Source organism: Myotis daubentonii, chromosome 11 (genome assembly GCF_963259705.1).
Source record: "Myotis daubentonii chromosome 11, mMyoDau2.1, whole genome shotgun sequence".
In the NCBI taxonomy this organism is placed as follows: domain Eukaryota; kingdom Metazoa; phylum Chordata; class Mammalia; order Chiroptera; family Vespertilionidae; genus Myotis; species Myotis daubentonii.
In genome coordinates, this window is record NC_081850.1 from 64,284,069 (window position 1) to 64,310,252 (window position 26,184).

Below are 26,184 nucleotides of genomic sequence, written 5' to 3' on the forward strand. Positions count from 1 at the left end.
CCTAGAATCTCTAAATGCATCTTCCTTTCGGAATGGCAGCATGCGGTTAGTGAGAGGAAGGCGTCCGGGGTGCAGACCAAAGACCCTGTGCACACATCCTGATGCTGACAATCAGAGGGCAAGAGAGCCCGACTACCCAGTGCAGCAGGTGAAATCGTGCTGCGGGAAAGCTCGCGTGTGAAGGGCCTTGTGGATGGGGCAGCGCTCTGCGCACACTGGTTAGTGCTCTTTTAAATCCGACAAACACCAACCCTCTGGCCACTGGGGGGAGGAAGGCGTGCGGGGATAAAAACGGAAGCTGCGGTCCGGCTCAAGCGTCCTTCCCTAGCAACGGTCGCCAAGAGCGTGGCGGCGGCGGCGGCGGCGCCCAGTGCGCCTGCGCGGAGGCGGCTCCTGCTGACTTGGAGCTGGACGCGGCGGCGTGCGGGAGCGCGGCTGGGGCGGCGGAGCGGCGGCCGAGGCCGGCATGGCGGCGCCGCTCACTGCACGCCGGGGAGCCGGGGACGCGGGCGGGCGCCGGGTGCTGCTGCTGTCGCCCCTGCTGCTGGCGCTGCTGCTGGCGCGGCCGGCGGGGGCCCTGGTGGAGGGGCTGTACTGCGGCACGTGGGACTGCTACGAGGTGCTGGGCGTGAGCCGCGCCGCCAGCAAGGCGGAGATCGCGCGGGCCTACCGCCAGCTGGCGCGGCGCTACCACCCCGATCGCTACCGGCCCGAGCCCGGCGACCCGGGCCCCGGGCGCACGCCGCAGAGCGCGGAGGAGGCCTTCCTGCTGGTGGCGACCGCCTACGAAACGCTCAAGGTGAGGCCTTGGGTCACGGGCGGGCTGCGGGGACCCTCGGGGGGAGGCGCGCTGCGCCCCGGCCCCTGGCCGGACGCCTCTACGACCGGTCGGATGCTCGCGCCTTCCCACGTGGCCCTGGGGGAGAAGAGCCCCACGGCCCGTGGACAAAGCCAGGAAACCCCGCTGGCCTCAGGGGCCCAGCCCGCCCGCTCCTTTCGGTGACAGTCCCCGTCATGCCAGGCGTAACATATGTTGGGCATCTAACGACTTGGTGAAAGCGATTTACTAACGTGCGGCTCCCACTCGGGAGGCAGAGTGAGTCTCGGCACCGGGACCTGTGACGGACACGCAGGAGAGGCCGTCCACCTTGGGTGATGGTGTGATAGCGCCCGTGTGGGGATGGTCCTCGTTGTGACACTTAGTTTGGGTTTAAGGGTCGAGAGGACACCTGCAAAGAGCCATGAACAGCCAGCCCGAAGACCAGATGTTTTCCTCTGGGCTCTGAAGCCCAGTGTGACCTTGGGTAGTGACTTAATTCTGAGTAGCTGCTGCTTCATATGTAAAATTAAGGCCAGGATACGTCCCGCAGGGCTTTTATGAGGCTAAATAAGTGTGAGAAACCCCCTACATGGGTCCTGGAAATAGGTGCCTAATGACTTGGGATTCAAGACTCTGAGAGTGTCCGGTAGGAAATATTCGGTATGTGCGCATTGGACAAGGTTTCACGGAGTCCCCTGGGGAGCGGGAGAAGGAGCCTGAGCCTGTTTTCTTCTACTGCAAAAATCAAACCATATAAGAAATCACAGAGTATAAATCCTATTTGATGGAAGTGTTTCTGTCTCAGAGGCCCTATCGTGCTAATGTAACTGCAGTTGCCCTTGTATGGTGTTTCTTTTTATTTTTGAGGCCAGTTTTTCATGTTGCTATGTAGTCTGCTCTTACTGACTACTTTGAGTGGGTATACAATAATTTAACCATGGAATACTTTTCCAGATTAGCTTTCCAGAGCTGAAAATACTGAGTCAAGGAGTTAAAGGCTCTGCATTCATGCGTCCCAGAGCAGTTTGGATAGTATGGAGTCATAAAATGAGCATGCCTAGCCCCCTGCCGGTTTAGCTCAGTGGTTGAGCATATACCCCCCCCCCCCCCCCCCCATGAACCAGGAGGTCACAGTTCAATTCCTGGTCAGGACACATGCCAGGGTTTTAGGCTTAATCCCCAGTAGGGGGCATGCAGGAGGCAGCCAATTGGTGTTTCTTTCCCTCCCTCCCTCCCTCCCTCCCTCCCTCCCTCTGAAATCAATAAAAATGTATTTAAAAATAAATAAAATGAGCATGCCTAGTTCACCTCATTTTCACTGCGTTGTTGGGATTATAATTTTTATTGGCAGTTAACTGAGGAATGGGGGGGGGGGGGGAAGTGTGCTGGGAGAGTACTGAGGCCAGAGGGTTTAACTGCCTATCATTTAGGATAAAGAGTAATCGAAGGAAGACTTCAGAAATGGGAAAGCACTTCTCCATCCGGGGCAGCCAGCCTCTGAAGCCCCAGTCTGAGTTTTTCTTCTGTGAGGAAAGCGAGTGGTCCAAACCAGCCATCAGAAAGCCTGCTGCTGGCCCTCCCAGGCCCTGGGGGCGTATCAGGAGGCACTGGCAGATGGAGAACTTCCAGAAGAGAGGGCAGCAGAAACACTAGCAACTGCTCCTTCTGCTGTGGTTGGAGATGGGTATGTTTGGCCAGAGAATGGTGAACATGTTAGTGAAACATGTGCCAAGGAAGAGAGACAGTAGAGACATTCTTGCCGGGAGGAACCTCAAGATCTAAATACTCCCAACATTTTACGAAGAGACAGATTTAGAGGCTGATCTGGCGGATCTGTAATAGTTGCCTCGAAAGGTTTCTACCCCTAAAGTTTAGCATCGGTTTGTCAGCTTATACAAAGTGCATTAAAATGGCTTGTCCACTTGCAAACAAGGAACTTTGGGGCAGTTAAAAACGAGTATGTCTGGAGAAAGTAACACTCTTATTCTTGATTCCCACCAGTGGTTTGTGGTAGCTACTAAGCCTCCAAGCAGGAAAACGAAATTGCAGTTGCACCGATGGAGGAGGGAGTGCGGGAGCGTCCTATGGTATTACTGCGAGAGAATAGGAATTATCTGGAGAGTAAAGGGATGTCTAAGGATAGTTGGATCCTTGAAAATCAGACTTAGCCAAGCTCTGTGAAGAGTCCCTTTTAAATTTATAGAAATAGACATGGATTCCATTTTCATTGGAAGGGCTCAGGAAACTTACAAAAACTTGTTGCAGACGCCTTCTCCTGGAATAAGGAAAAGGACTTTGACTTGCTTTGTATCAAAGAAGTTACTAAAAACACACAGGGTGGTCTGATTTTATTTCTGTCATCCTGGAAAGCTGTGAGAATGTTGCCAGGGAGTAACATTTTTGGGTAATGCAGAGATCCGATGAACCGCGGCCATTCAGTTTAGATGGCCCCTGCCTTCCAAGTTAGCTCTTGAAGCAAAGGGGGTGTAACTGTTTTTGCATGGATTATGTCTGCCGGCTGGAAAGCTTGTGAAGGATAAGGGGTCCACATGGCCTCTGTTACTAAGAGGAGGTCAGATGGAAAGAAGAGTGGGAGAAGTGCGTGAGTTCCAGTGGCTCTGGAATGAAGACGAAATGCAGAAGCCCATCTAGAATTCCACATCTCATCTGGAGCAGCCACTGCAGACTTGGGCCACACTTCATTTGTTTGCTATTTTTGTTATACTCTCTCTCTTTCTCCATGAAGAACAACAGTACAACCCTGTGAGAGGTGTACTTATCTACGGAGCCAGGGGGTTGGGAAGACTGTGCCCTTCACCACCGTGTTCAGTAGTTGCTCGCATATGTTTGGAGGAAAAGGTTGATTTTATATTTGCTTTGTAGAATGCACAGGTAAATTTCATCTCGAACAGTGTAGCTAACAGAAGTTGTTTCTCTCTGAAATCTGAAATAATTTAGTAGTAAATTTCTTGGAGCTACGAGCCTTTTTCTCCCCCTAAATTTTTTTCATAGCCGTAATTTCTCTTATTATTGGTGTGTTCGAGTTTCTTTTATTATTATTATTTTTTTATTTTTCAATTACAGTTTATATTCAATAAAAGAGACCCGGTGCACAAAAATTTGTGCACTGGCGGGGGGGGGTGGTGGTGTCTCTCAGCCCGGCCTGTGCCCTCTCGCAGTCTGGGACCCCTCAGGGGATGACCACCTGCTGGCTTAGGCCCGCTCCCCGGGGGATTGGGCCTAAGATGGCAATCAGACATCCCTCTGGCAGCCCGGCAGCCCTCGGGGGATGTCCACTTGCCAGCAGGGAGCAGACCTGAGCTGCAGTAGGACATCCTTAGCGCTGCTGAGGAGGCAGGAGAGGCTCCCACCACCACCGCTGTACTGGCAGCCATCAGCCTGGCTTGTGGTTGAGCAGAGCTCCTCCCATGTGGGAGCTCACTGACCACCAGAGGGCAGCTCCTGCATTGAGCGTCTGCCCCCTGGTGGTCAGTGTGTGTCATAGTGACCAGTCATTCCCAGTCCTTCTGCTGTTAGGGTCAGTTTGCATATTACCCTTTTACTATATAGGATAGAGGCCTGGTGCAAGGGCGGGGGCCGGCTGGTTTGCCCTGAAGGGTGTCCCGGATCAGGGTGGGGGTCCTGCTTGGGTGCCTGGCCAGCCTGGGTGAGGGGATGATGGCTGTTTGCAGCTGGTCACAGCCCCTTCAGGGTGGGGGTCCCCACTGGGGTGCCTGGCCAGCCTGGATGATGGGCTGATGGCTGTTTGCAGCTGGTCACACCTCCTTTAGGGTGGGGGTCCCCACTGGGGTGCCTGGCCAGCCTGGATGAGGGGCTGATGGCTGTTTGCAGCTTGGTCATACCCTCTTCAGGGTGGGGGTCCCCACTGGGGTGCCTGGCCAGTCTGGGTGAGGGGCTGAGGGCCGTTTTCAGGCTGGCGGGTGACTGAAACTCCCAACCTCTCCTTTTTTTCTTTTTTTATTCTGGGATTTATTGACCTTCTATGGCTGTCACTGGAACTGAGAGCCGGTTTAGCTCTGAGGCTCGGCTCCAGCTCTGAGACCTCAGCTGCTGAAAGCAGGTATCTGGGTTTGTTTGGCTTCTATAATTGAAACACTGTTGCAGCTCCAGCTCTGAGGCCCGGCTGGCTGAAAGCAGGTTTCTGGGGTTTGTTTAGCTTCTATAATTGCAACATTGTTTCTTAGAGTGCAGCTTAGAGGCTGGCAGCGGCAGGCGGGGAACCTTGGCTTCCTCCATCACTGGAGCAAGCAAGCATCCTGTTCCCTTCAGCTTCCTGGCTGCCGGCCGCCATCTTGGTTGGCAGTTAATTTGCATATTGCCCTGATTAGCCAATGGGAAGTGTGTCAGAGGTATGGTTAATTACCATGTTTGTCTATTATTAGATAGGATTATTCTGTATTAGTTTCAGGTATACAGCATAGTGGTTAGACTTTTAGAGTCTCTTAGTATTTTTAACATATATGATATAAGAAGCTATATTATATACTCATAACCTAAAGTGATGTTCCATCAAAACTTCTAAAGTCAAGGACTCTGAATGTGCGTAATACCTCACCAGATGGGAATATATGTGTGTAAGATTTAGTGGATTTATGATGCTAAGGTTGTCTTGATCAAATAAATGCCTCTTTGAGATTTTTTTTTAGACGGTGGTTGTTAAAAAATAAATACACTAATGTTATTTAAATACATTTGGTAAGACAAGGAGATAGTATCACAATTAGTCATTGTTATTGTTTTTTTCCTGAAGCATCAAGTTTATTACAAGATTTGGCAGAACCAAATACTTTAATAAAATCACCCAAAAATGGGAGAAAACAATAGCAGGGCCAGGGAGAAGGGCCCCAGGAAAAAACAGTCCATTCTCTGAAGTCTCATTCAAGTGGAGGCCAAGGGGTGGACCCACAGTGAGGACAGCCTCTCCTTTTGACCCCCAGAGAGCTCTAGACCATCCTCAAAGCAGAGCAAGAGTTTTGGATAAAACGCTTCTGAAGGCCGTGGAGGTGCCGGATACCTTCCTGATACGAGCCCTCTCACTCACAGGTTTCTGCACACACAGCGTGTATTTATTTCTAGCACCACTCTGACCGGCGGCTGTTTGCATCCAGCCTCTGGCTGACCTCCCTGAAGCTCAGCATCTTGAAGTTCAGCATTTAAAATGCAGGGAGTGTAGCTTGACTTCCCTCAGAGTCTTTGACTGTGGCCCTGCCTTGGCCATCCACAATTTAAAAAATTATATTGGCTTCACTCGTCCTTTAGACATGCTGCTTGTTAATGGATGGCTTGCAGTACATGAGTCTTAATAGGAAACTGAAGACCCTCCTAGCCATCCCTGCTGGCCCTGACTGGCCAGAGAGAGAACTGGGGTCCACCATCAGGCTGCTCAGCATGGAAGGAGTTTTTGTTGTTGCTGCTGTGGGTGGAAGGGGATCCCCCAGGCCACGCTGGAGGGCTGGGCTGGGCTGGGCCGGGCTGGGCTGGGCTGGGCCAGTGAATGACCAGCTCCTTGGTCTTCTCTCTGATGGAAGAACCTCTCAGGCTGGGGAAGGACTGCAACTGTTGGGTGAAGGGAGCACCAGGTCTTACCCTGATAGTGTGGCCCTTCACCTTGTATTCCGTGGAACTTATTAAGATCAGGTACGTGTTGTACTTTCTGTTTCTGATTCCTGGATCTTGTCCCACTCAAATCCCAGATTCCTCATTATCTCTGTTACTTGGGGGTCCATGTGGCCCCAGAGTGGCTCGCTTTTAGGCCAGAGTTCCTCCTCCTGGCCCATATTGACCCATGGGTCCTTCAATATATATTCCAGGGTTCTTCTTTTGCTGGGGTTGAGGGCCATTATTTTTTAAAAAATGTTTTGACATTCTATAGACACAAGTGTGGTACATGGAAGTGCTCACTCTGTACCTGCTGCTTCAGGTCCAAAAAGTCCTCCCCCACAACTGTTAGGGTCCTGTACAGAACTACCCCCAGGCTCCATACATCAACAAGAGGGCTTCCCTGCTCCATCCATTCCTGTGTTCCTCCCCCAGCTCATCACGTTTGCCATCTTCATAGCACTGACCACAGTGGGGCTGGTTCTTGTTTACTGTCTGTCCTGCCCATGAAGGAGGGGCATGACTAGTGTCCCCTGTATCTAGCACAGTGAGTAGCAACAAAATACGTGTTTCATAAATGTTTGTTGACTGGATTAATAGAAGAGTTTGGGGGAACAAAAGAAATATGGCCAACTATTTAATCAAAGTGATTCTTAAAAACATCTCAGAAAAAGTCATGTTCTGTCCTCACTCTGCTTTTAGTGCAGATAAGATAGGAAAGAGGGGGCTGAAGTCTGCATTTCCCGGTATGTGGGCGCTTGGTGAAGCGGAGGGAAGGCCAACAGGTAGGAGCCTTGCTGTAAAGAGTAAAGAAGAAGATTCGTCCCTCCAGTGGCACTTGCCAAAGGATGCTATGAATTTGGATCTGCAAGGAGGCTGCAAGGCATTTTTACACTTTGAACATCCATCAGCAGATGAAAGAGGACTTCTCAGGCGACCTTGAGTAGGCCATTTAGGTAAATTTCTGTTACCTAAGTGAACCATCTCTGTGGAGAGAAGTGATGATGAGACTTGTTAATTTACATTTGTAAAAACACTTTGAAATCTCTGGATGAAAGAATTGCAGTAAAGGTACAAATTGTGAGGTAATATGTTTGGTCAAATTCTACCTTATTATGAAGGACACTTAAGGGGAGTCTCTGGCACATTATTTTTAAGTAAGCTCCCTACTCTCATGTATAAGTTATTATTTGAGTAATTATTTTCCTTTAACATTTCTCTTCTAAAATCTCAGCTTTGTGTAAAGGGAATCTTTAGAGGGATTTGCCTGTGTGGTTTTCCCTCTACAACACTTTAGTTTGTTAACTTTTACCTTACATCAGTGGTACTCATGACAGTCTCTTGTTGAGCTGATTGGGAACCAACTGGAATCATTTAATCAATTCTAGACAGATACTCACAAGTTACAGGCCGAGATTAAAGTAAGTTCAGAAATGAGAGGAGAATTTCAAAGAAAGCTGCCAGTCTATGAGTTCATTAAATCCATTTATAAAAAAAAATAGTATTAATAGTTACTTAAGAAATAATACCAATGGAATAGAACATTTTCTTGGCATAATGATCTCTTCCAGCAAGATATATACAGACTGAAAGATGAGACATTTATTGTAAAACTGCCAAGGCAAAAGCCAAGCTCTGGATAACTTTAATTTGAGGTCTCTAGAGTCTGGGGTGTTCAATCAGGTGAATGAGGTTCAGGTTTGGTGTCCTTTGAAAATGATTCATGTATACTTTTAACCCGCGACTCAGGCATTAGTTAACAGTACCTGGTATGGTCCACTGGAGGGAGTCCGTGTGGAGATGTCTTTTTGATGGACCATGTTCCATGTTGTACGCCAGGATGTTCGGTGTCATCTCCCTACGGAAAGATTGCTCTCTGAGCTTGCATTAATTTCAAGGACCTTTGTAAGTTCTTTGCAGTAAGTTAAAATAAGGCAGGTTCCCACACTCCTGATCTAGTTTCATAGGATAAGCCTTCCAGTAACAATTTTAAAAGGGGACAATCAATATATACCAAAAGGAACTGACCTTAAGCAATACCAAGGGGAAGGCTTTAAGCCAAGGCAGATGAAAAGTACTCTGACACAGAACTGGTATTTGGGTTTCTCTCTCTGTTACCAGTAACTTAAATAAATCCATTCCAACCTTAGTTTGGCCACACATAAGATTTTCTTTTTCAAGATTCCTTTTCTACGAACCTTCTGCAACACACACAAACTTTCTGCAACTTTTATAAACTTCTATCTTTTGTTCTATCTTTTTTAAAATTTTAGAACAATCATTTACTTTAGGACACAATTACTTTTATTTTCATCAATAAAAATGTATTTCCATTCCTCTTACCTTCTTTTACCAAGTGCACATCTTACTCCCTATATGAATCCTTTTCAATCAACATAACATCCTAATGGGCTTTGTCACAAATGGTTCTTCATCTGAGGCATCTTGTGCTCTTCTCGCCTTGTAAAATGACACATTAAGGCTCCAAATTTATTTCCCGGGTTTCCCATCTGGCCTGTTAGTTACAAAGCTAAAGAGCAGTGGCCAACTACATCTCCTTAATTAAACCACCATCCTTAGTTTTATTTACTAAAGATTAATCTTTGATCATGTGCACTTTGAAAGCAATTGCATTAGCTTCTGTTATTTCTCCAATTTCTATGAGTTCTCATTTATTTTAAGCCTATTAAATAAGGCCCTTTTGCAATCTAAATTAGAATTTGGCAGTCCCATCTAGCGATAGAAATATACCATATCTATAACAGACATACATAAACACACAGCACAGTACAAAACCCAAAAGAAAAATTATGGATTCAAATATGTTTCTGGGCAGATGGACCGAGTTGAGGTTTTGCTTATGTGGCCAAAGTTTTTGCATGCAGTAAGAATTCCTTTAAAGCTGTTTGTTGTTGTTTAAATCGAAGAATGCATTGCATTGTCTCTGAGAGCGTTGAGATTCTCTCCTTTAAAATTTCTCCTTAAGGTGGGCTTATCAACAAACACAAACAAGAGAAATAAAAGCAGGTGGCCACAATGAAGTCGAAAAGCTCCAAAAGTAAAGAGAGTGGCCTCCAAAGTCCTGAATCTTAAAAGGTGCAGATTTTCGGGGGGGGGGGGGAGGTTGAAAAAAGGGCTCCCCGGGTACAGTCTAGGCATCAGATGTCTGCTGCCCACCTGGAGTCAAAGGTGGGAGGGGGACTAGGTGGAGGGTAGGCAGCTGGTAGGTAGGGGGGAGGAGCTGGAAAGTGAGGGATCACCTGAGGTTTTATTAGTAAACCTGGCTTTCAAGTCACAAGCACAAGGGTCAGAGGAAAAGTTTTCCCGTTTTGCCAGCACTGGTTTCTTTTTTAATTTATCAAGGCGATTACCCAATTTAGAATATTGTTTTCTTAAGGGAGGTGATAGTAGCCTCTTGACTTTATTTAGAGTTCTCAAGGTACCAGTTTCCAAAAAAAGCATCCCATGGTTTGTGGGAGGGACAGTCTTTTCCCTGTTCTATTGAGCACACAAATAAACAAGCCTTGGCGTTGCAGAAGAGCCCGTCTTGCCAACAGAGCTTCCGATCATCTTGTGTGAGCTTTGTCCAGGGGCCTAGCCACTTGCAATTCTCTGGGCCATAATTTTGGTCCATGTAATCAGCCGGAGCCCCAAGCGGTGGCTGATTGGCATGTGAAGCTTAGAGCTTGGGTTACCCATTCTGCACTCCTTTTGGGCGGTGCCCCTCTGAGCGCCTGTCAATGTGAGCGCCCTCCCAGATCTATGGATGGATGAGGCCTAGTCCTAACCTGGAGGGTAGCCTCCCTGGGAACCAGCCTCCAAGAAGCAAAGCCTTCCCTGGAGAATACTCTCCTTGGTGCCCAACAAGACGGAGGGATGCCCCTCCCAGGCACCAAACCCGAACGGCGTAGAGGGGCCCTCTAGGTCCAAACGGGCGAACCAGGGTCCCCCACCTAAATCGAATAGTCTCTGAGACCTCATCCGCAAGAGTGGGGATCTCGGATCTGAGAGGACCTACCCGAGGCCCCCAGGCACCGCAGGAACGCTACCTCAAGCATCCGGGGCTCGTGGTTTCTGAACGGAGACAGGACATCGTGTCAACTGCAGGTCGCTGGTGTCAGTTCAACACCAACAAGATCCTCCAATTTGGGGTGATGAAGAAGGAAAGTGGTAGTGTAAACAGCTCAATTGTGACACAGCATGGCTGGTAGGTGGCCCCGGGCCCAGCCACTTCTCCAGCTAGACAGCTCTGCTTAGTTCCACTTTTCAGAGTTTCAGCCCCAGCAGGGGACACAGTGTGCAGTCTTTTTAAAAAAATATATATATATATTTTTATTGATTTCAGAGAGGCAGGGAGAGAGACGGAAACATCAATGATGAGAGAGTATCATTGATCAGCGGCCTCCTGCACGCCCCCTACTGGGGATCGAGCCCGCAATCCAAGCATATGCCCTTGACCGGAATCAAACCCGGGACCTTCCAGTCCACAGTCCAGTGCTCTAGCCACTGAGCCAAACCAGCTAGGGCAACAGTGTAGTCTTCAGTGGAAAGGGAGAGTGGTTCTTAGTCATTGTTATTTTAGCAACAAAGATTCTATCATTGTTATTTTAGCAACCAAGATTCCATCTGTGCATAGAGACTGAGAAAACACCAAGAGAAGGATGGGTAATGGTGGGAGGCAAAGGCACTGCTCAGTGCTTTCAGCAAGTCGTCCTAGTTCATGTTCTCAAATAACTTAAAATCTCAGCTTTATATCCTACGAATGAGTGAAAGCATATGGTTCTGAACTTTGTTTGACTTGAAACCTATATAACCTTATTAACCATTGTCACTCCAATAAATTTAATTTAAAAAAATAAAAATTCCAGATTTCAGCAGGATTTCAAACCATTAGGATCTCACCCACTGCTTTATATTTGCTTCATAATGAGTGAAGACAATGAAATGGTATTTAGTGTATTTGACTACTGGGGATTCAGGGGATCATGGACTTGGGAAGTTCAGTAAACGGACTGTCACGCACTGTGTCAACACTGGGTCTTTTCGTGTGGATATAGCACTTATCACACTGCACCGTAAATACTGAAGCCCTTCACCCCTCGCCACTAAGCCACGCTCCTCAGCTTGCCTGTGTGTGTATCCGCGGCACCTAGCACAGTGTCTGGCACATCAGGTAATGAAAGTCCGTTAAGTAAAAACTCGTAGCTGGAGATTCAGATAAAAGTGGATTTCTGGAGTTTTTTGACATTAATATGTGAAGCCTGCATATTAGTTGTTGTTTTAAAGAGTGGTACAGATAAAGTTGATTGGTTGGGTATGAATGAGAAATCCCTGCATGAGAGGAAAGTTGCACTTCTATTTTTTTCAGGAGAAATTGTGTTCTGAAGGTTTTTACGTCAGAACATTAATCCATTTTTGAATATAAATAAGAATTGTATAAAATAAGAAGGATGGCATAAAAATAAGCAGATAAAGGAATCGGTGGGAAGGATGCACTTAAAAAAAACTATGATTGGTAGAAAAAGTGAAAATAGCAGAATGTGACTGCATTTTGCGAGACCACACGAGAAGAACATAGGAAAGGTCTTGGAAGTGTCGCATGAAGGCCCTGCGGTCAGTTAGGGGCGTGTGGGGAGCCCGCTGCTGCCCGAGCTCCTCTTGGCAGCGAGTCACTGAGCCCTTTAGCTCCTTTTCACCAGTCTGATGGCTGCGGCAGGGCTTGAGCACTTAGGGAGAATTCGGCAAAAAGGGGGATTCTGAACGCCCTGCCCCTTTATGTCCCTGTTTATTGTTCTCCCAGAGTGTATTTTCTTACCCCTTTCTGTAACCAGCACTGACGGGTGCTGGGGGAGGAGACGGTCACAGCGAAAAGGGCACAGTTCCTGCGGTCAAGCTTTTATTGTAACAAGGAGACAGATACTTAGTGTTTGGGTATTTAAGTTACATAGTAAAAATGTGTGTAGATTCTATCGCAGCCGCTGAGGGAATAGGGGGGCGGAGAAGGGTGTGCTCTTTGATTTGGATCTAGAACAGTCACCAAGGTTGAGGACAAAGGGACATGCTGGACATGCCGGTAGAGGGAAAACTGGATCAACAGCAACATGCAGTCGGAGTGTGAGGCCTGCTCCAGGAGAGAGATGTAGTTTGGTGCGGTGTTACAGTAGTGAGGGTTTTCTCCACCAAGGATCACTTTTATTATTTGGTTCCCAGGGACTCTTTTTTTTTTGGGGGGGGGGGGGAATGAACTGCATGTATTAGTATTACTATTTTTCTTTCCCAGCATCAATCCAGATTTTAATCAGTTATCCTTAATAATTTAATATTCATAAAAATAATAGAAATTATGTAAATGTCTATATCAGTTGTGATGCTGATGAACAGCTGGAGAGCAGACAGTCTTTATTTCACACGCCAACTCTGTCTGGTCACGACTCCCTGGAACACTTGTGAATGTTCTGAGGCCTTGTCTGGATTCAGTGGGAAAGATGATAAGTTTGACAGTGATTTCTCCCACGGGCCCAGAAGGGAGTGGTACCTTACGTGCCACATTTGCTACTTCTGCTGTGAGCCCGTAAGTGTTGTTTATTTTTTACCGATCCCTTAATTTCAGCTGTTCCATACCCTATTTATGACCAAGGTTGATTACACACCAGATGTATTTAATTCTAGTGCTGTGCCCATCTGACACATGGTGTTATCAACAACCAAGCAGATTAACACAAAAACTAGAGATGATGTAATTGTAGCCAGAAACTGAGCACTTGACATTTTAACTGAGCTTGTGCAGATTCATCATGGGTAAGTGGAGCATTCTGAGATAGTCACAGCACAAAGACCTTCTTGCATCTTCTCATGGACTTTAGGGGATGTACTGCCTGTCGGTAAGAAGCCTGTCTGGGGCATCGTAGGGAGAATGTTTCGAAGCCTGGAACACAGTCTGGGATCACATGGTGAACAGCCCTTTAGCTGTGTTCAGGGATTTGAAGTTCATGTATTGAATAGTTGCCAGAGGCTTCAAAGTGGAGAAGTCACACCAGTCTGATGTTTGATTCAGAAAGGAAATTCTGGGCACAGTTTTGAGGATGGTTGGGGAAGGCCGGAAAGCACTGGTGACCGAACTGATTATTTCCATCTTCTTCTGGAATCTCATCATTCCTCTTTGGGAACTTAAGACTCTCTTCGCAAATGCAGAAATTCGAATAGGTCAGCGGATCCTGTCTCTCCTTGAAAATCTGTGGTCACAGCTTCCTTCTTTTTCCACTCTTGACTGTCTTTCCTCATCTCCCTTTCATTCAAGCTGTCGGAGACGGACACGTACATCAGCACACGTACTGGAACTGGTCCTAGGTGAACGATGCGCTCAGCCTCAGATCTGAGGGCTCTGCGTTCTTCTTCCTGGAACTTTGTGTGGCATCTGATGCTCTTGACCGTGCAGTTAAGATATTCTCCCTTGGCTCCCTTGATGCAGAACTCTCATGCTTCTCCTACCTTTCTAGCCATTTCTCTTGGGTCTTTAGAGTCTTCTTTTCCTCTGCCTACACCTTAAACATTGCTTTTCCTTCAAGTTTTATCCTGTTGGTACTCTTTCTTTTCTAAGATTTGCCTAATGAAACTTAACTAAATCCTTGACAGCTCTAAAATCTCTGTGTTCTCTAAGGTCATATTTTCAGTTGTCTCTCATCTGTAGAACAGGTGCCCCAAATTAAACATGTCTGAAATCAGTCTTGTTAATCTTGGTTAAAGCATAAATTTAAAAATACAATGTAATTATGACTCAGACCAATACAAAATGAACATGCACCAGATTTTATTTAACTCATTAATGAATGAGGGAACCAGTAAGATATTAAAATTGGTTCAAAAGTGAAAAAAAGGCCACACATTTATAGTCTGTAGACAAGGGCTGCTGACCCGCCTATAAAACTGGCCATTGTGACAAGGCAATGGTCAGTTGCATTACACCAGACACAGTTTGTCTTTCTGTGAACAAGAAGTATTTGCATGACTTCCAGTTTTCTGCAAGTTAGTTCTGTCTCTACAAAGTTAAAATAGACTTTTCAAAGACAAAGGTGTACCCCTCCTTCAGGACTAGATAACCCCTGGAGACTCCAAGAATTGGCAAGATGTCCCATAATTAATTTTCTCCCCATTTCAAAATTTTCCAGTTTCCCCTCGAATCTTCTCCAGATTTGCTGTCTTCATCCTCTTTTCCTTATCTTAAGAGTAACATGGTCCACACAGTAACTATAATTAAAAACTTCACTGTCATGCTCCACATGATTAATTTAATCACTAAGTCCTATTCATTCTACTTCTTAGTCTCTAAAACCTGTTTTTCCCTCATCCCATTCTTTACAATACTATCAGTTATCTTTCAAAAATACATACTTCTTTCTTCTCAATGCCATTGGTCTCATACTTGAAAACATTTTATTTTATTTTTTTTATTTTATTTTATTAAATTTAAGAGCCTTTATTAAGCTGGCCAGCTGACCACAGCACCTATCTCCCCCTCTGGGAGCTTCGGAGCATGTGGCAGAGATCAAGGGTGCAGTATGATCCTTTTTTTTTTTTTTTTTTTGAAATATTTGGACATTTTATTTTATTTTATTTTATTTTTTTATTGCTTAAAGTATTACAGAGTATTACATATGTCTCCTTTTTTTAAAAATTTTATTTTTGACTAGCACAGTCAATAACAGCCGAACATCTTAGCATGGCATCTCCGATCCTCTCCCGTTCTTACCCACACTTACCTTCCTGGCCACATTTGCTACTCCCTTCTTTCTGAATTTCCCCAGTGCTCCGGCTTCACTAAATCTGCTATATTCTTTGATTCTTCTGTACCTGACACTTGCTCTTCTCTGTACCCGGAACAGGTTTTACCACACTTTCCTTGCTTTTCAAAATCAGCACTCATTCTGCCTCTTCTGTGACTCCCATTACCAGTGGTCTCGGGCAGGGTCAGTCCTTGATTCCTTTGCACATCAAATTGTGCTTTTCTTGCTCACTAGAGGCTTCTCGGTGGGAGAGTTCCTGAGCCCTGGGCCTTATCTTACTGGTTTATTTACCCTCTTTTGAGTTCAACACAAGGCTTAATGCCTTGCATAATAATTTGCTGAATTGAAAATAAAGGTTTTAAAAGCTCAGTTAACCAAGTTGATGATGGTACTGCGCTATTAATTGAAACACAGAGGTGTAGATTTAGGTTTGGAGCATGTTGAATTTGGACATTTTTGTTACATTTAGGAAATGTCCAGGAGATACTTGAAAATAGGTGGACACAGGAAGGACAGGTGTGAGTGGATTATATATATGTGATGCTATGAATCATGGGAGTTGTTGAGATCACATGTAGACTGAGAAGAGAAGACACAGTGGCTAGTGGGCAGGGAACAAGAAGAAAAATGAAACTGATAGTAGTTAATTTTCATTCATCTTTAGTAGGATGTAATGGCCTGGAAAAAAAAATTTAGGGTAACAGATTTTTTTTTTTTTTAAAAAAGATCATTTGTGTGTATTTCTTTGAAAAAAGAATTAATACATATTTTTAAGGCCAAACAAAATATTACTCTGTTTTCATACATTATTGATTCCTGGCCTTTACTATCCTAAAATGGTTTTTACTATCTGTGTAATGGAAACTTTTTAATGTAAAACTGGCTGCAATATCAAATTATTGCAATTTATGTTTCTTAAGATTAAACAATTATTTCTCTCAAGGGCAAGAAATAATATATTTTTGCCTCTGGGGCGGGGGGACTGATCTTTTCCTAAGAAAAGGAAGGATGCAGTACTTTCTTTGCTTGTGGGTTTCCTTTTGTTCACTTTTGATCTAGATATTGGTGGTTATGTTCCAGTCCTCCTGCATATGCCCAAGAGGATTGGGAGTGGCGTGGACACCAGCAGCAGCTTTTTTCCTGTAGAGATTAGAAACCAGGAGCTTGTTGCCCAGCTTGCAAAGGCTCAGGACAGAGAGGAGGAAGAAACAAGTATAAAGGTTTTGGTTTTGGAAAGAAGTTGGAATCTTCCTGACCCTGGGACCTTAAGATCCACAAAATTGCTGAAAGGAAAAGTGCTACTTGTTGAAAGGTAAGATATTCAACTGTTTTAAGGTTAAAGCTATTTAAGCCACAGTAGCATACTCTCATAAGCTATGACATCAAGCAGTCGTGTCTGCTCAACTGAAGTTTTTTTGTGACATAATCACGCAGCCAGCCTTCCTGGTGAGATGGAGACCCGTGTGGCTGGGAGATGTGTATAGTGAGTTATAAGGAGTTACAAAATGTCACTCCTTTTTAAAATCATAGTTCCTGAGTGCCAGGCATTGTGCTAAGTCTTGGATATACAGAGATCACTGAGTCACCCTACCGATCTTCTAGAAGTTCTTACTCCAGGAAAAGAAAAAAACTGGTGATTACAGTGTGATAAGTGCTATAATAAATAGGTGATGTGTGTGATAAGGTGGTCTAACTCTGTCTGAAGCAGTAACATTTGTGTCCTTAAGGATTAATAGGAGCTCATGAGGTTGGAAAGAAGGGATGGGCATTTGAGTTCGAATTCTGTGTTCAAAGACAGGTCTGAGAGAGCATGCTGGATTGGAAAAACACACTAAATTCCAGGAATTACTATCTGACTGTTTGCTGTGGACAGAAGAGGGGAGAGTGATGAGGTGTTGCTTGGTAAGATAGGGCGAGGTATGGAGGCCTTATTGGTTGCCAAGGAAATTTTAACTTACCTGATTAGCCCTGGAGATTTTTTTTTTTAAATGTGGGAGTATCTTAGTTCCAAAATACATAGGAGAAAAAAATGTAAATATATGGTGTTAAAATAAGTATGTACCTGTAGCTCTCTGTGTTCTAGTCTCTGTCTTTTCTTTTTTGCTAATATTCCTGGTATCCTTGTGTGCTTACTAGGTTGATTCTAAACTTTGGGTTACTAACGAGTAGGATTTTGACTTAGACCGTTGAGAGCTCCTAACTCTCCAATTTGTGCCAACCTTGAACACCTGCTAAAGTACATTATGCCTCAGCCTAAAATCACTTTCTTCGTTCTGAGGGAAAGCTATAAACTGAGTCAAGATTCTGGCTGGTTAAATGCTATCACAAGGAGGTGGCCAACCTTCTTGTCTCTAATCATGACCAAAAGTGGGTCATAAATTTATGGTGACTCCAGGGAAAAGAAAACCATCTAAGAGAAGACAGACTTGGCCCTGAATGAAGCCTTTGCAGGAATGAGGTGGTTTGAGGGCTTGTTCGTGGGCTCTGAGTAGACTCTATAGGTTGCAGTGGAGAGACCAGACACAAGGTCTAGGTTTTGGAGTTGCTGGTTGGAGAGCATTGAGTGACCACCCTGTTAGAGTAGCTCAGGACTTGATGATGTAACAAATCTAGGGACCAGTGGTAAGATGGTGACCCTCCGGGAAGATGTGGGTGACAGGCTTGAGGGAGGCTGCATTCTGTGGAATGTGACCTTCACTAAGACAAGAGAACAAAGAAGAAAGGATAACTATTGGATGTATGATATTCACATAGTGGATTTCAGCCACACGGAGACTAGAAGTACAGCCAGGCTGGGGAAGGGCCCATGTAGGTAGTGATGCTGGAGGCTTTAGGAATCTGATCTCAGTGTGGCAGTCAATTTCAAAATTACCTCTCATCTGGTCGGAGAAGAATTACGTGTGAAGAAATACATTTTTAAAGGACATCTGCCAAGATTGGGAAGCTGAGTTAAAAGCCACGGATTTCAGGCCAAACGCAGAGCATTTCTGTAACATTAGCCCCAAAAGCAAAAAGAAAAAGAAAAAAGAAAAAAGTGGGAAGTGGCAATTGCCACAAGAAATTTTTTTTTTTATAGAAATGAACATGTAAGGAGTGAATTTGAAAATAATAACAGCCCTTCTTATATCACACACAGTTCTCATCTTGGTCCTCTGTAGTGTCATGGGGACTTTCAGTATAGCTATATCTAACCATACTAGGTACTTAGTTGATCTAATTTCAAATTCTAGTCAGAAGTTGAAAATACTTAGAATGTAATGAAAGAGATTTGTCACTGAAATTATGCTCATTCAACTTCAGAAATCATAGTAGAAAATATGCAATGACTTCAATGGCTACAGTGAAGGTTTTTGTCATTAGCAAACTTCATTTGAAATTTATGAAACTACATTTGGAGGACTCAGAAGACTCTGAACAGACCCCAGGACCTCTGTTTGGTAGCAGAGCACCAGGTGTAGATTTTGAAATGTCTTTGCCTAAGAATCTGTAACTTTATGGATGTTGAATAATTCATCTAAAAAAGAAATCCTCTAGGTAAAAAAGATCTTTGTTTTCATAATGGTTTCTGTGTACTCACTTATAGAGGAAAGAATTTGTTGTGCTTTTAGTTTTTAACATTTTTTTAGACACAAGACAAAATAGGTTTTTCCTGTGTGGTAAAAGCAATTCATAACCTAGTTTAGTAGCTCTTCAACCAATGTAGCTCAATAAGAGATTGGCATTTATCCCTGTTGGAAATTGATTAAAATTATGCAAGGTTTTAAGAAATGTTTTGTGAACATTTGTAAACAGAGCAGCATTTCAGAGTGTTAATTATTTTCAACATGTTTATATGTTACCTTATTTATGAACTGGGCTATGACAAGGTTTGTAATAGTAAAGTACTGTGTATTTGTAACATGATTTTATATAATGTGTTATTCGATATTCAAAACAACACTGTAAGAGCAGTATTATCCCTATTAAAAAAAAAAAAAAAAGAGGCTGAAAATGTCACCCAAAGTCACAAAGCTAGACGTGGACCACCATTCTGCCTAGATGTTTCTTTGAAATGAGCATAATTCAGTTTTATAGGCACAGACTGGCTTCGTCTGCTTTTTGTTCTCTTAATCATTGCTTTCAACAGAAAGCCTTCTATCTACCTAAGGCTGGAAAATGATTATGAATGTTTACAATAGAAACAAACATTTTTTCCCATCAACAGTTATCGAGAGTAGGTGTCAACATGCTCTATGTTATAAGAACACAAAGACATCCTTAGTAGCACAACACTGGCTAAAAAGGCATCATTAATTGTTATTAAAGTGTTTTTATTTTTCTAGGAGGACTCACAGTACTCAAGAATTTAGGGAGATATTTTTTATTATACTTCATAGCTAACATTAAAGTTCTGGAAACACATTAATGTGCCTTTGAAGAGGGATGGGAAATTTTTAATAAATATATTTTTATTATTGATTTCAGAGAGGAAGGGAGAGAGAGAGAGAGAGAGAGAGAGAAACATCAATGATGAGAGAGAATTATTGATCGGCTGCCTCCTACATGACCCCTACTGGGGATCAAGCCTGCAACCCAGGGATGTGCCCCAACTGGGAATTGAACCGTGACCTCCTGGTTCATAGGTAGATGCTCAACCACTGAGCCATGGAAATTTTTTGATTTTGACAGTGCTTTTACTCAGATTAACCTTACATAATTAAAAAACTCTAGATTTGACTTAAAAGATTATAAACTGAGGCCATTTTAGGAAATGTCTGTGAAATTGGACATCTTGTTATTTTACAGGATGAAGAAACACGAAAAGATTACGACTACATGCTGGATCACCCAGAGGAATACTACAGCCATTACTATCACTACTACCGCAGGCGCCTAGCCCCCAGAGTGGACGTCAGAATTGTGATTCTGGTCAGTGTGTGTGCCATCTCGGTGTTTCAGGTGTGTATTGGTGGATAGATGTGTCTCTATGTATGTGCTAGCAGTGGTTCTCAACCTTCCTAATGCCGCGACCCTTTAATACAGTTCCTCATGTTGTGGTGACCCCAACCATAAAATTATTTTCGTTGCTACTTCATAACTGTAATGTTGCTACTGTTATGAATCGTAATGTAAATATCTGATATGCAGGATGTATTTAGGCGACCCCTGTGAAAGGGTCATTCGACCTCCAAAGGGGTCGCGACCCACAGGTTGAGAACCGCTGTAGAGTGTACACTGCCTGGGGCTAGTCATTAGAACTGAACTAGAGCCATGGCCCACGTGGCTCAGTTGGTTGGGCATCATCCCATGCACTGAGAGGTGGCCAGTTCGATTCCCTGTCAGGGCATATTTCCGGGTTGCGGGCTTGGTCCCCAGTAGGGGATGTGCAGGAGGCAGCCAGTTGATGTTTCTCTCCCTTCCCCTCAACCACTGAGCCATGCCGGTCAGGCTATATGCTGAGTTCTTAAAACAAGTTCCTTACCAGTTAGTTTTGCCATTTAACGCTTATTTCAGTAAGTAGACTGTACTCTTGAGAGAGAACTAGAGCGAGATTTCTTAATAGTGATGTAGGGAAGAGCCAGATAGTAAAGATGTGAAGTCGCAGGTGTGTGATTCCATTGATCTATCTAACCTCTCATCTTGGGTATCGCCTGTCTGATTTAATGGCTTTTTGGCTCAGCTCAGGGCTTACCTGACTTACCCAGCCTTGTACATAGAGGCATTATTCAGTTGTATCTTTTACTTGCAGTGTAAGGTTATTGAGGTCCCTGTTTTTAATGAGAATGGGCTTTGGGGAGGGGTGGTGCTCACCAAGATGAATTCTGGTAATAAAAATCACCCATTTTTATTTGTTAAATATTCTAGTTTTTCAGCTGGTGGAATAGCTACAACAAGGCGATCAACTACCTGACCACAGTGCCCAAGTACCGCATCCAAGCCATGGAGATTGCTAAAGAGCAGGGGTTGCTCAGAAGAGCCAAAGAGAAGGGCAGAAACAAGAAATCCAAAGAGGAAATTCGTGATGAGGAGGAGAACATTATAAAGAACATTATAAAGAGTAAAGTAGATATAAAGGGAGGCTATCAAAAACCCCAGATACGCGATCTTCTCCTGTTTCAAATTCTCTTAGCTCCTGTTCACCTGTGCTCATATATAGTCTGGTACTGCCGGTGGGTCTATAATTTCAATATCAAAGGCAAAGAGTATGGGGAAGAAGAAAGACTATATCTCATACGTAAATCTATGAAGATGTCAAAGTCTCAGTTTGATAGTCTAGAAGATCATCAAAAAGAAACTTTTCTTAAAAGGGAGCTCTGGATAAAGGAGAATTATGAGGTGAGTAACAAGTCTTCTGTGATTTTATGTCACCTTCCATACCAAGGTAAAATTAGGTGTGTGATAAGGATCACAGAAGTGCACTCAAATTTCTGAAATCCAAGAGCTAAATAATGAATACACATCTTACTTTGACCCTGGCCAGGGTAGCTCAGTTGATTAGAGTATCGTCCTAGGCACTGAAAGGTGGTATGTCAAGGCATAGACCTAAGTTGCTGGTTCGATCCACAGTTGGGGCTTTTACAGGAGACAGCTGATTGATGTTTCTCTCTCACATTGATGTCTCTCTCCCCTCTCTTTTCCTTCCCCTCTAAAAATTAGTGAACTTGTCCTTGGGTGAGGATTTTTTAAAAAAAGGCCTTTTATTGAAAGCATGACTATATTTGGTAGTGGGACAGTGGATTTTTTAAAAATATATATTTATTGATTTCAGAGAGGATGGGAGAGGGAGAGAGAGATAGAAACATCAATGATGAGAGAGAATCATTGATGGGCTGCCTCCTGCACAACCCCTACTGAGGATCAAGCCTGCAACCCAGGCATGTGCCCTTGGCCAGAATTGAACCCGGGACCCTTCAGTCTGCAGGCCAGTGGTCTAGCCACTGAGCCAAACCGGCTAGAGTGGGACAGTGGATTTTTAATCTGTAATTTGTTTTTTTAAAAGATAAATTTTAAATACTTTGCTGAAAATGTTAAGGATGGTCTAATTCATTGTGTTTAACTAGAATGGGGTGATAATGTATGTTTGCAAGGGTGTCACAACAACTCTCTGTTAACTGCACTAGCTAAAATTTGGTCTTCCCCAAATTTCCTTCCAGTCATGTAAACTTAGCCATGGAGATTAAAAAAACAAAACACAGAGAGAGGGTATAAAAGATGGAAATTTTGTTTAAATAGTTTCATTCCAAACAAAATGAGCACAGACTCTTCTACATAATAACTAACATATGTATGAAAAGTTACTTTTATTTTTAAATTAAATTGACTTACTATGTACCTTGAAACTGTGGGTATTTTAATAACTGTATATTCTACAGTGGTCAGCTACAACAGTGACTTTGAGGTGATCAGCTGCCGAGCTAAAGTCTTAAAGCAACTAGTAATCTCACCATAATATGTTAGGTTTGGGCTAAGTGAAATAAGCCAGTCAATGAAGGAAAAATACCACATGATCTCACTCATTCATGGATAATAGAGACCATTATAAACTTTTGAACAATAATAGATACAGAGGCAGAGCTGCCTCAAACAGATTGTCAAACTGCAGCGGGAAGGCCGGGGAGGGTTGGGGGACAGGAGGTAGGGGGGTAAGAGATCAACCAAAGGACTTGTATGCATGCATATAAGCATAACCAATGGACATAAGACACTGGGGGATAGGGGAGGCTAGGGGACTGTCTGGGGCGGGGGGGAAAAAAGAAGGACACATATGTAATACCCTTTGTATTACTTTAAGCAATAAAAAAAATAAAAGAAAAGAAAAGGGAAAAAAAAGAAAAAAAAAAACAAAAAAAAATAATGTTAGGTTTGGGGTAAAATTAATTGGTTAATATATTATGGCGGCTCTCAGTCCTGTCCCCAGGGGCTCTGCCTCTCTGAGTCCCAGCAACCGCTGCAAAGCTCGGAGAGGAAGCTGCACTCGCTCTGACCAAAGCCAGACAGTCCCGCTTCTCCCTTTTGAGTCTGGGTCCCTAAAGACTCGCCCGGATCTGGAGCTCAGAGTCTGCGACTCCCTCCCGATTGAAAACGCCAACCGCGCCATCCTCCGCCAGCCCGCTCTGATTGGTTAATATATTAAATATAGGAATAAAAAACAGCAAAATCTTCCTAAAAAATCTGAACTATAATTGTTTTTTTAGTTTCAGAGACATTCCTTTTTATATGTCATATTCTAAATAGATTTTACTAAAAGTAAAGCTTCAGTCTGAATTATATTTAAGTAACTTAACTTACTGAAAATTGCCAGAATGTTTTGGCAAGTAATTATATTCAGCCTGATTATCACTAACATAAAAATGGAAGGTAACATACTATTTTGCTCCTAAATTATCTGAAAAGTTTTCTTTTTAAAGTAGGTTAAGCAGTCTAATTCACAAAACTGTCTTTCATAGAGTACTATTCTGGGCTTAATTATCCTATATAGTAAAAGCCTAATATGCTAAGTGTCTGGTCGTCCAGTCGGCTGTTCAACCAATCAAAGCGTAATATGCTAATGATATACTAAGGCTGCTCAACTGCTCGTTATGATGTGCACTGACCACCAGGGGACAGATGCTCTGACCGGTAGGTTAGCCTGCTGCTGGGGTCCAGTCGATAGGGACTGAGTGAGACAGGCCGGACACACCTGGAGCCCTCCCATGGTCCTTCCCTGGCTGGCCAACCTCCCGCATCCCTCCCCTGCCCTGATGGTGCACTGGTGGGGTCCCTTGGCCTGGCCTGTGCCCTCTCACAATCCAGGCTGAGGGGACGCCACCTTCCCCCCCGCCCCCCCCCCCCCCCCCCGGGGCACAAATTTCGTGCACCAGGCCTCTAGTGTTATTATATGAGATTATATATATTTGGTCATTACTTCCTAAATTTGGAAGTAGGATAATTTCTTTGTAAAATTTGATATAACTCTGAAACTGGTTATGAAAACTTGTCCATTTAATGTCAGTTGACATCCACTGAAAGTTACAGAGATGCATATGTTTTGTTCTTAATCCATGTGGTTTATTTAACCTTCTTTGGTAACTTTTGTACAATATTTTGAAAAACCAATAATTATTTTTGAAGATAAAAGTGGATTGGATGTAAGTTCAATTTGGAGACAAATGTATATACCAGGTCATTTTGTTCCTTGGTTAGGATCAACAAATACCGAAAGCCACCAGTTAAATTTACAGAAAAATACGTTAAAAAATGAAGTGTGATTCTAAATATTGGACATTAATTGCAGAGAGGGAATGTTTAAGTCCTTTAAACTCAGCTTGTGTGTGATTTTAATGAGGCTAGTCCTTGTACAAGCTGTTCTTTAGTATTTAACACTGAATGTTCAAGTGCTTAACTGCTTAGTATTTTTAGTGCATGGTCTTCAGAAGACAAACCAATACATTCATTGGACACTTTTATCTAAACTTATATTTGAAAAATGTAAATATGCCATAAAGCTTATGACAAATGCTTCCCTTTGGATTATAAAGTCAGCTGGTGTTTTTTATACTTACAGGTCTACAAACAAGAACAAGAAGAAGAGCTAAAGCAAAAATTGGCCAACAACCCTCGATGGAAAAGATACAGGAGATGGATGAGGAATGAAGGGCCTGGACGGCTAACATTTGTGGATGACTGAGGATTGCTGGAATGCTACTATGCCAAACCTTAATCGTGATATTTTCATAACTGAATTATTTTAGAAATGTTTCTCCTACTCCTCTGCAGTAACTAAAATTCCTTAAGTATTTGATTCAACAGAATAATGAAGAAATTCAAACTTTACCTTAAAACTTTATACAGAAGACATTTATGATTGTTCAATTTTTATAATCTATTTGTGGATTTTGTTAAAAGATTTAACATGAAGATTTATAAGTTGCCATTTAAAATTTTATATGTTTGGTTAAAAGATTTGACATGAAAATTTATTAGATACCATTGAAAATGTTTACGTGTTAAGTACTTATTCTTCAAACGTGTTTCCGTATTCTCTGTTATAGTGCTACATTTTTCTGCTTTCGTGGCCTCTGATATTTTCACAAAACATAAAACATTATAATAGCATTTCATTATATTATTCTGAGTGTCTTTCTAGACACAAACTTCAACAAAATGATTTCAACTATAACGTCGTCGTCTTTATAGTCATTCTGGGATTGAAATATGTTCAGAATATATCTCCAGGAGAGCCCTCTAGCATGTCTTTCCACTCTTCCTCCCCAGTCATAGTATTCCTAAGAAGGTCATAACTCTCCAGGAGAGTGACTCCGCGTTCATGTCCTTGTAGGATGAGCTTGATTACAGTCATTATAGGACTATGACTTTTTTCAAACATGTTTCCAGAAGAGACCTTGTACAAAGGCCTTTTGTACCACAGTATTGCTTTTTACCCCCACTTCAATTTTTAAAAAGCGACGAAGCAGAAATAGTGTACTGAAAAGTTGTTAGTATATTATAAAGTCCTTGAGTGGTAAAAAAAAAAAAAAAAATCCATTGTATATGAATGCATTTACATACATTTAAACCAGAAAAAAAGAAGCGACTATGTGCTGTTCTTTCAATGAGATATAAACAATGAGATATGTGTTTATACATGTGGAAGTGAAAGTAATTCACACATAATTTGACTGAAGCATGACTTTCACCAAGGTATCAATGCACATGTGTGGTGACGAATCAGTACTGCTGTTAAAGGGTTTATCCCAGCGTCATATGAATAAAATGGTTGCAGTATGTCACGTTTGTTGGTATGACATTTTAAATCAAAGATTAACATATTGCTTTTGTTACATAACTTTTAAAGATTAGGATAGAGAGTAGATTATTATGAGAATTAAATAAGATAGGAGGAAAGTGCTGGCAAGTATGAGTGCTCAGTAAATGTTTTTTTACCCTCAGAGGGAACAGGAACCATTCATTCTCATTTGTTAAAATCCAGGGCAGGAGGGTGTCTAC

The 26,184-nt window shown here is 43.2% G+C and overlaps 1 protein-coding gene across 1 annotated transcript; it reads left to right on the forward strand.

Moving 5' to 3' along the window:
• Window positions 1–390: 390 nt before the first annotated feature.
• DNAJC25 (DnaJ heat shock protein family (Hsp40) member C25) lies at window positions 391–25,965 on the forward strand. The gene is made up of 4 exons (XM_059657643.1): window positions 391–799; window positions 20,005–20,157; window positions 21,064–21,534; window positions 24,743–25,965. Exons 1-4 carry the CDS (start codon window positions 467–469, stop codon window positions 24,863–24,865), a joined length of 1,080 nt encoding a protein of 359 aa, XP_059513626.1. The 5' UTR covers window positions 391–466; the 3' UTR covers window positions 24,866–25,965.
• The last annotated feature ends 219 nt before the right edge of the window (window positions 25,966–26,184 follow it).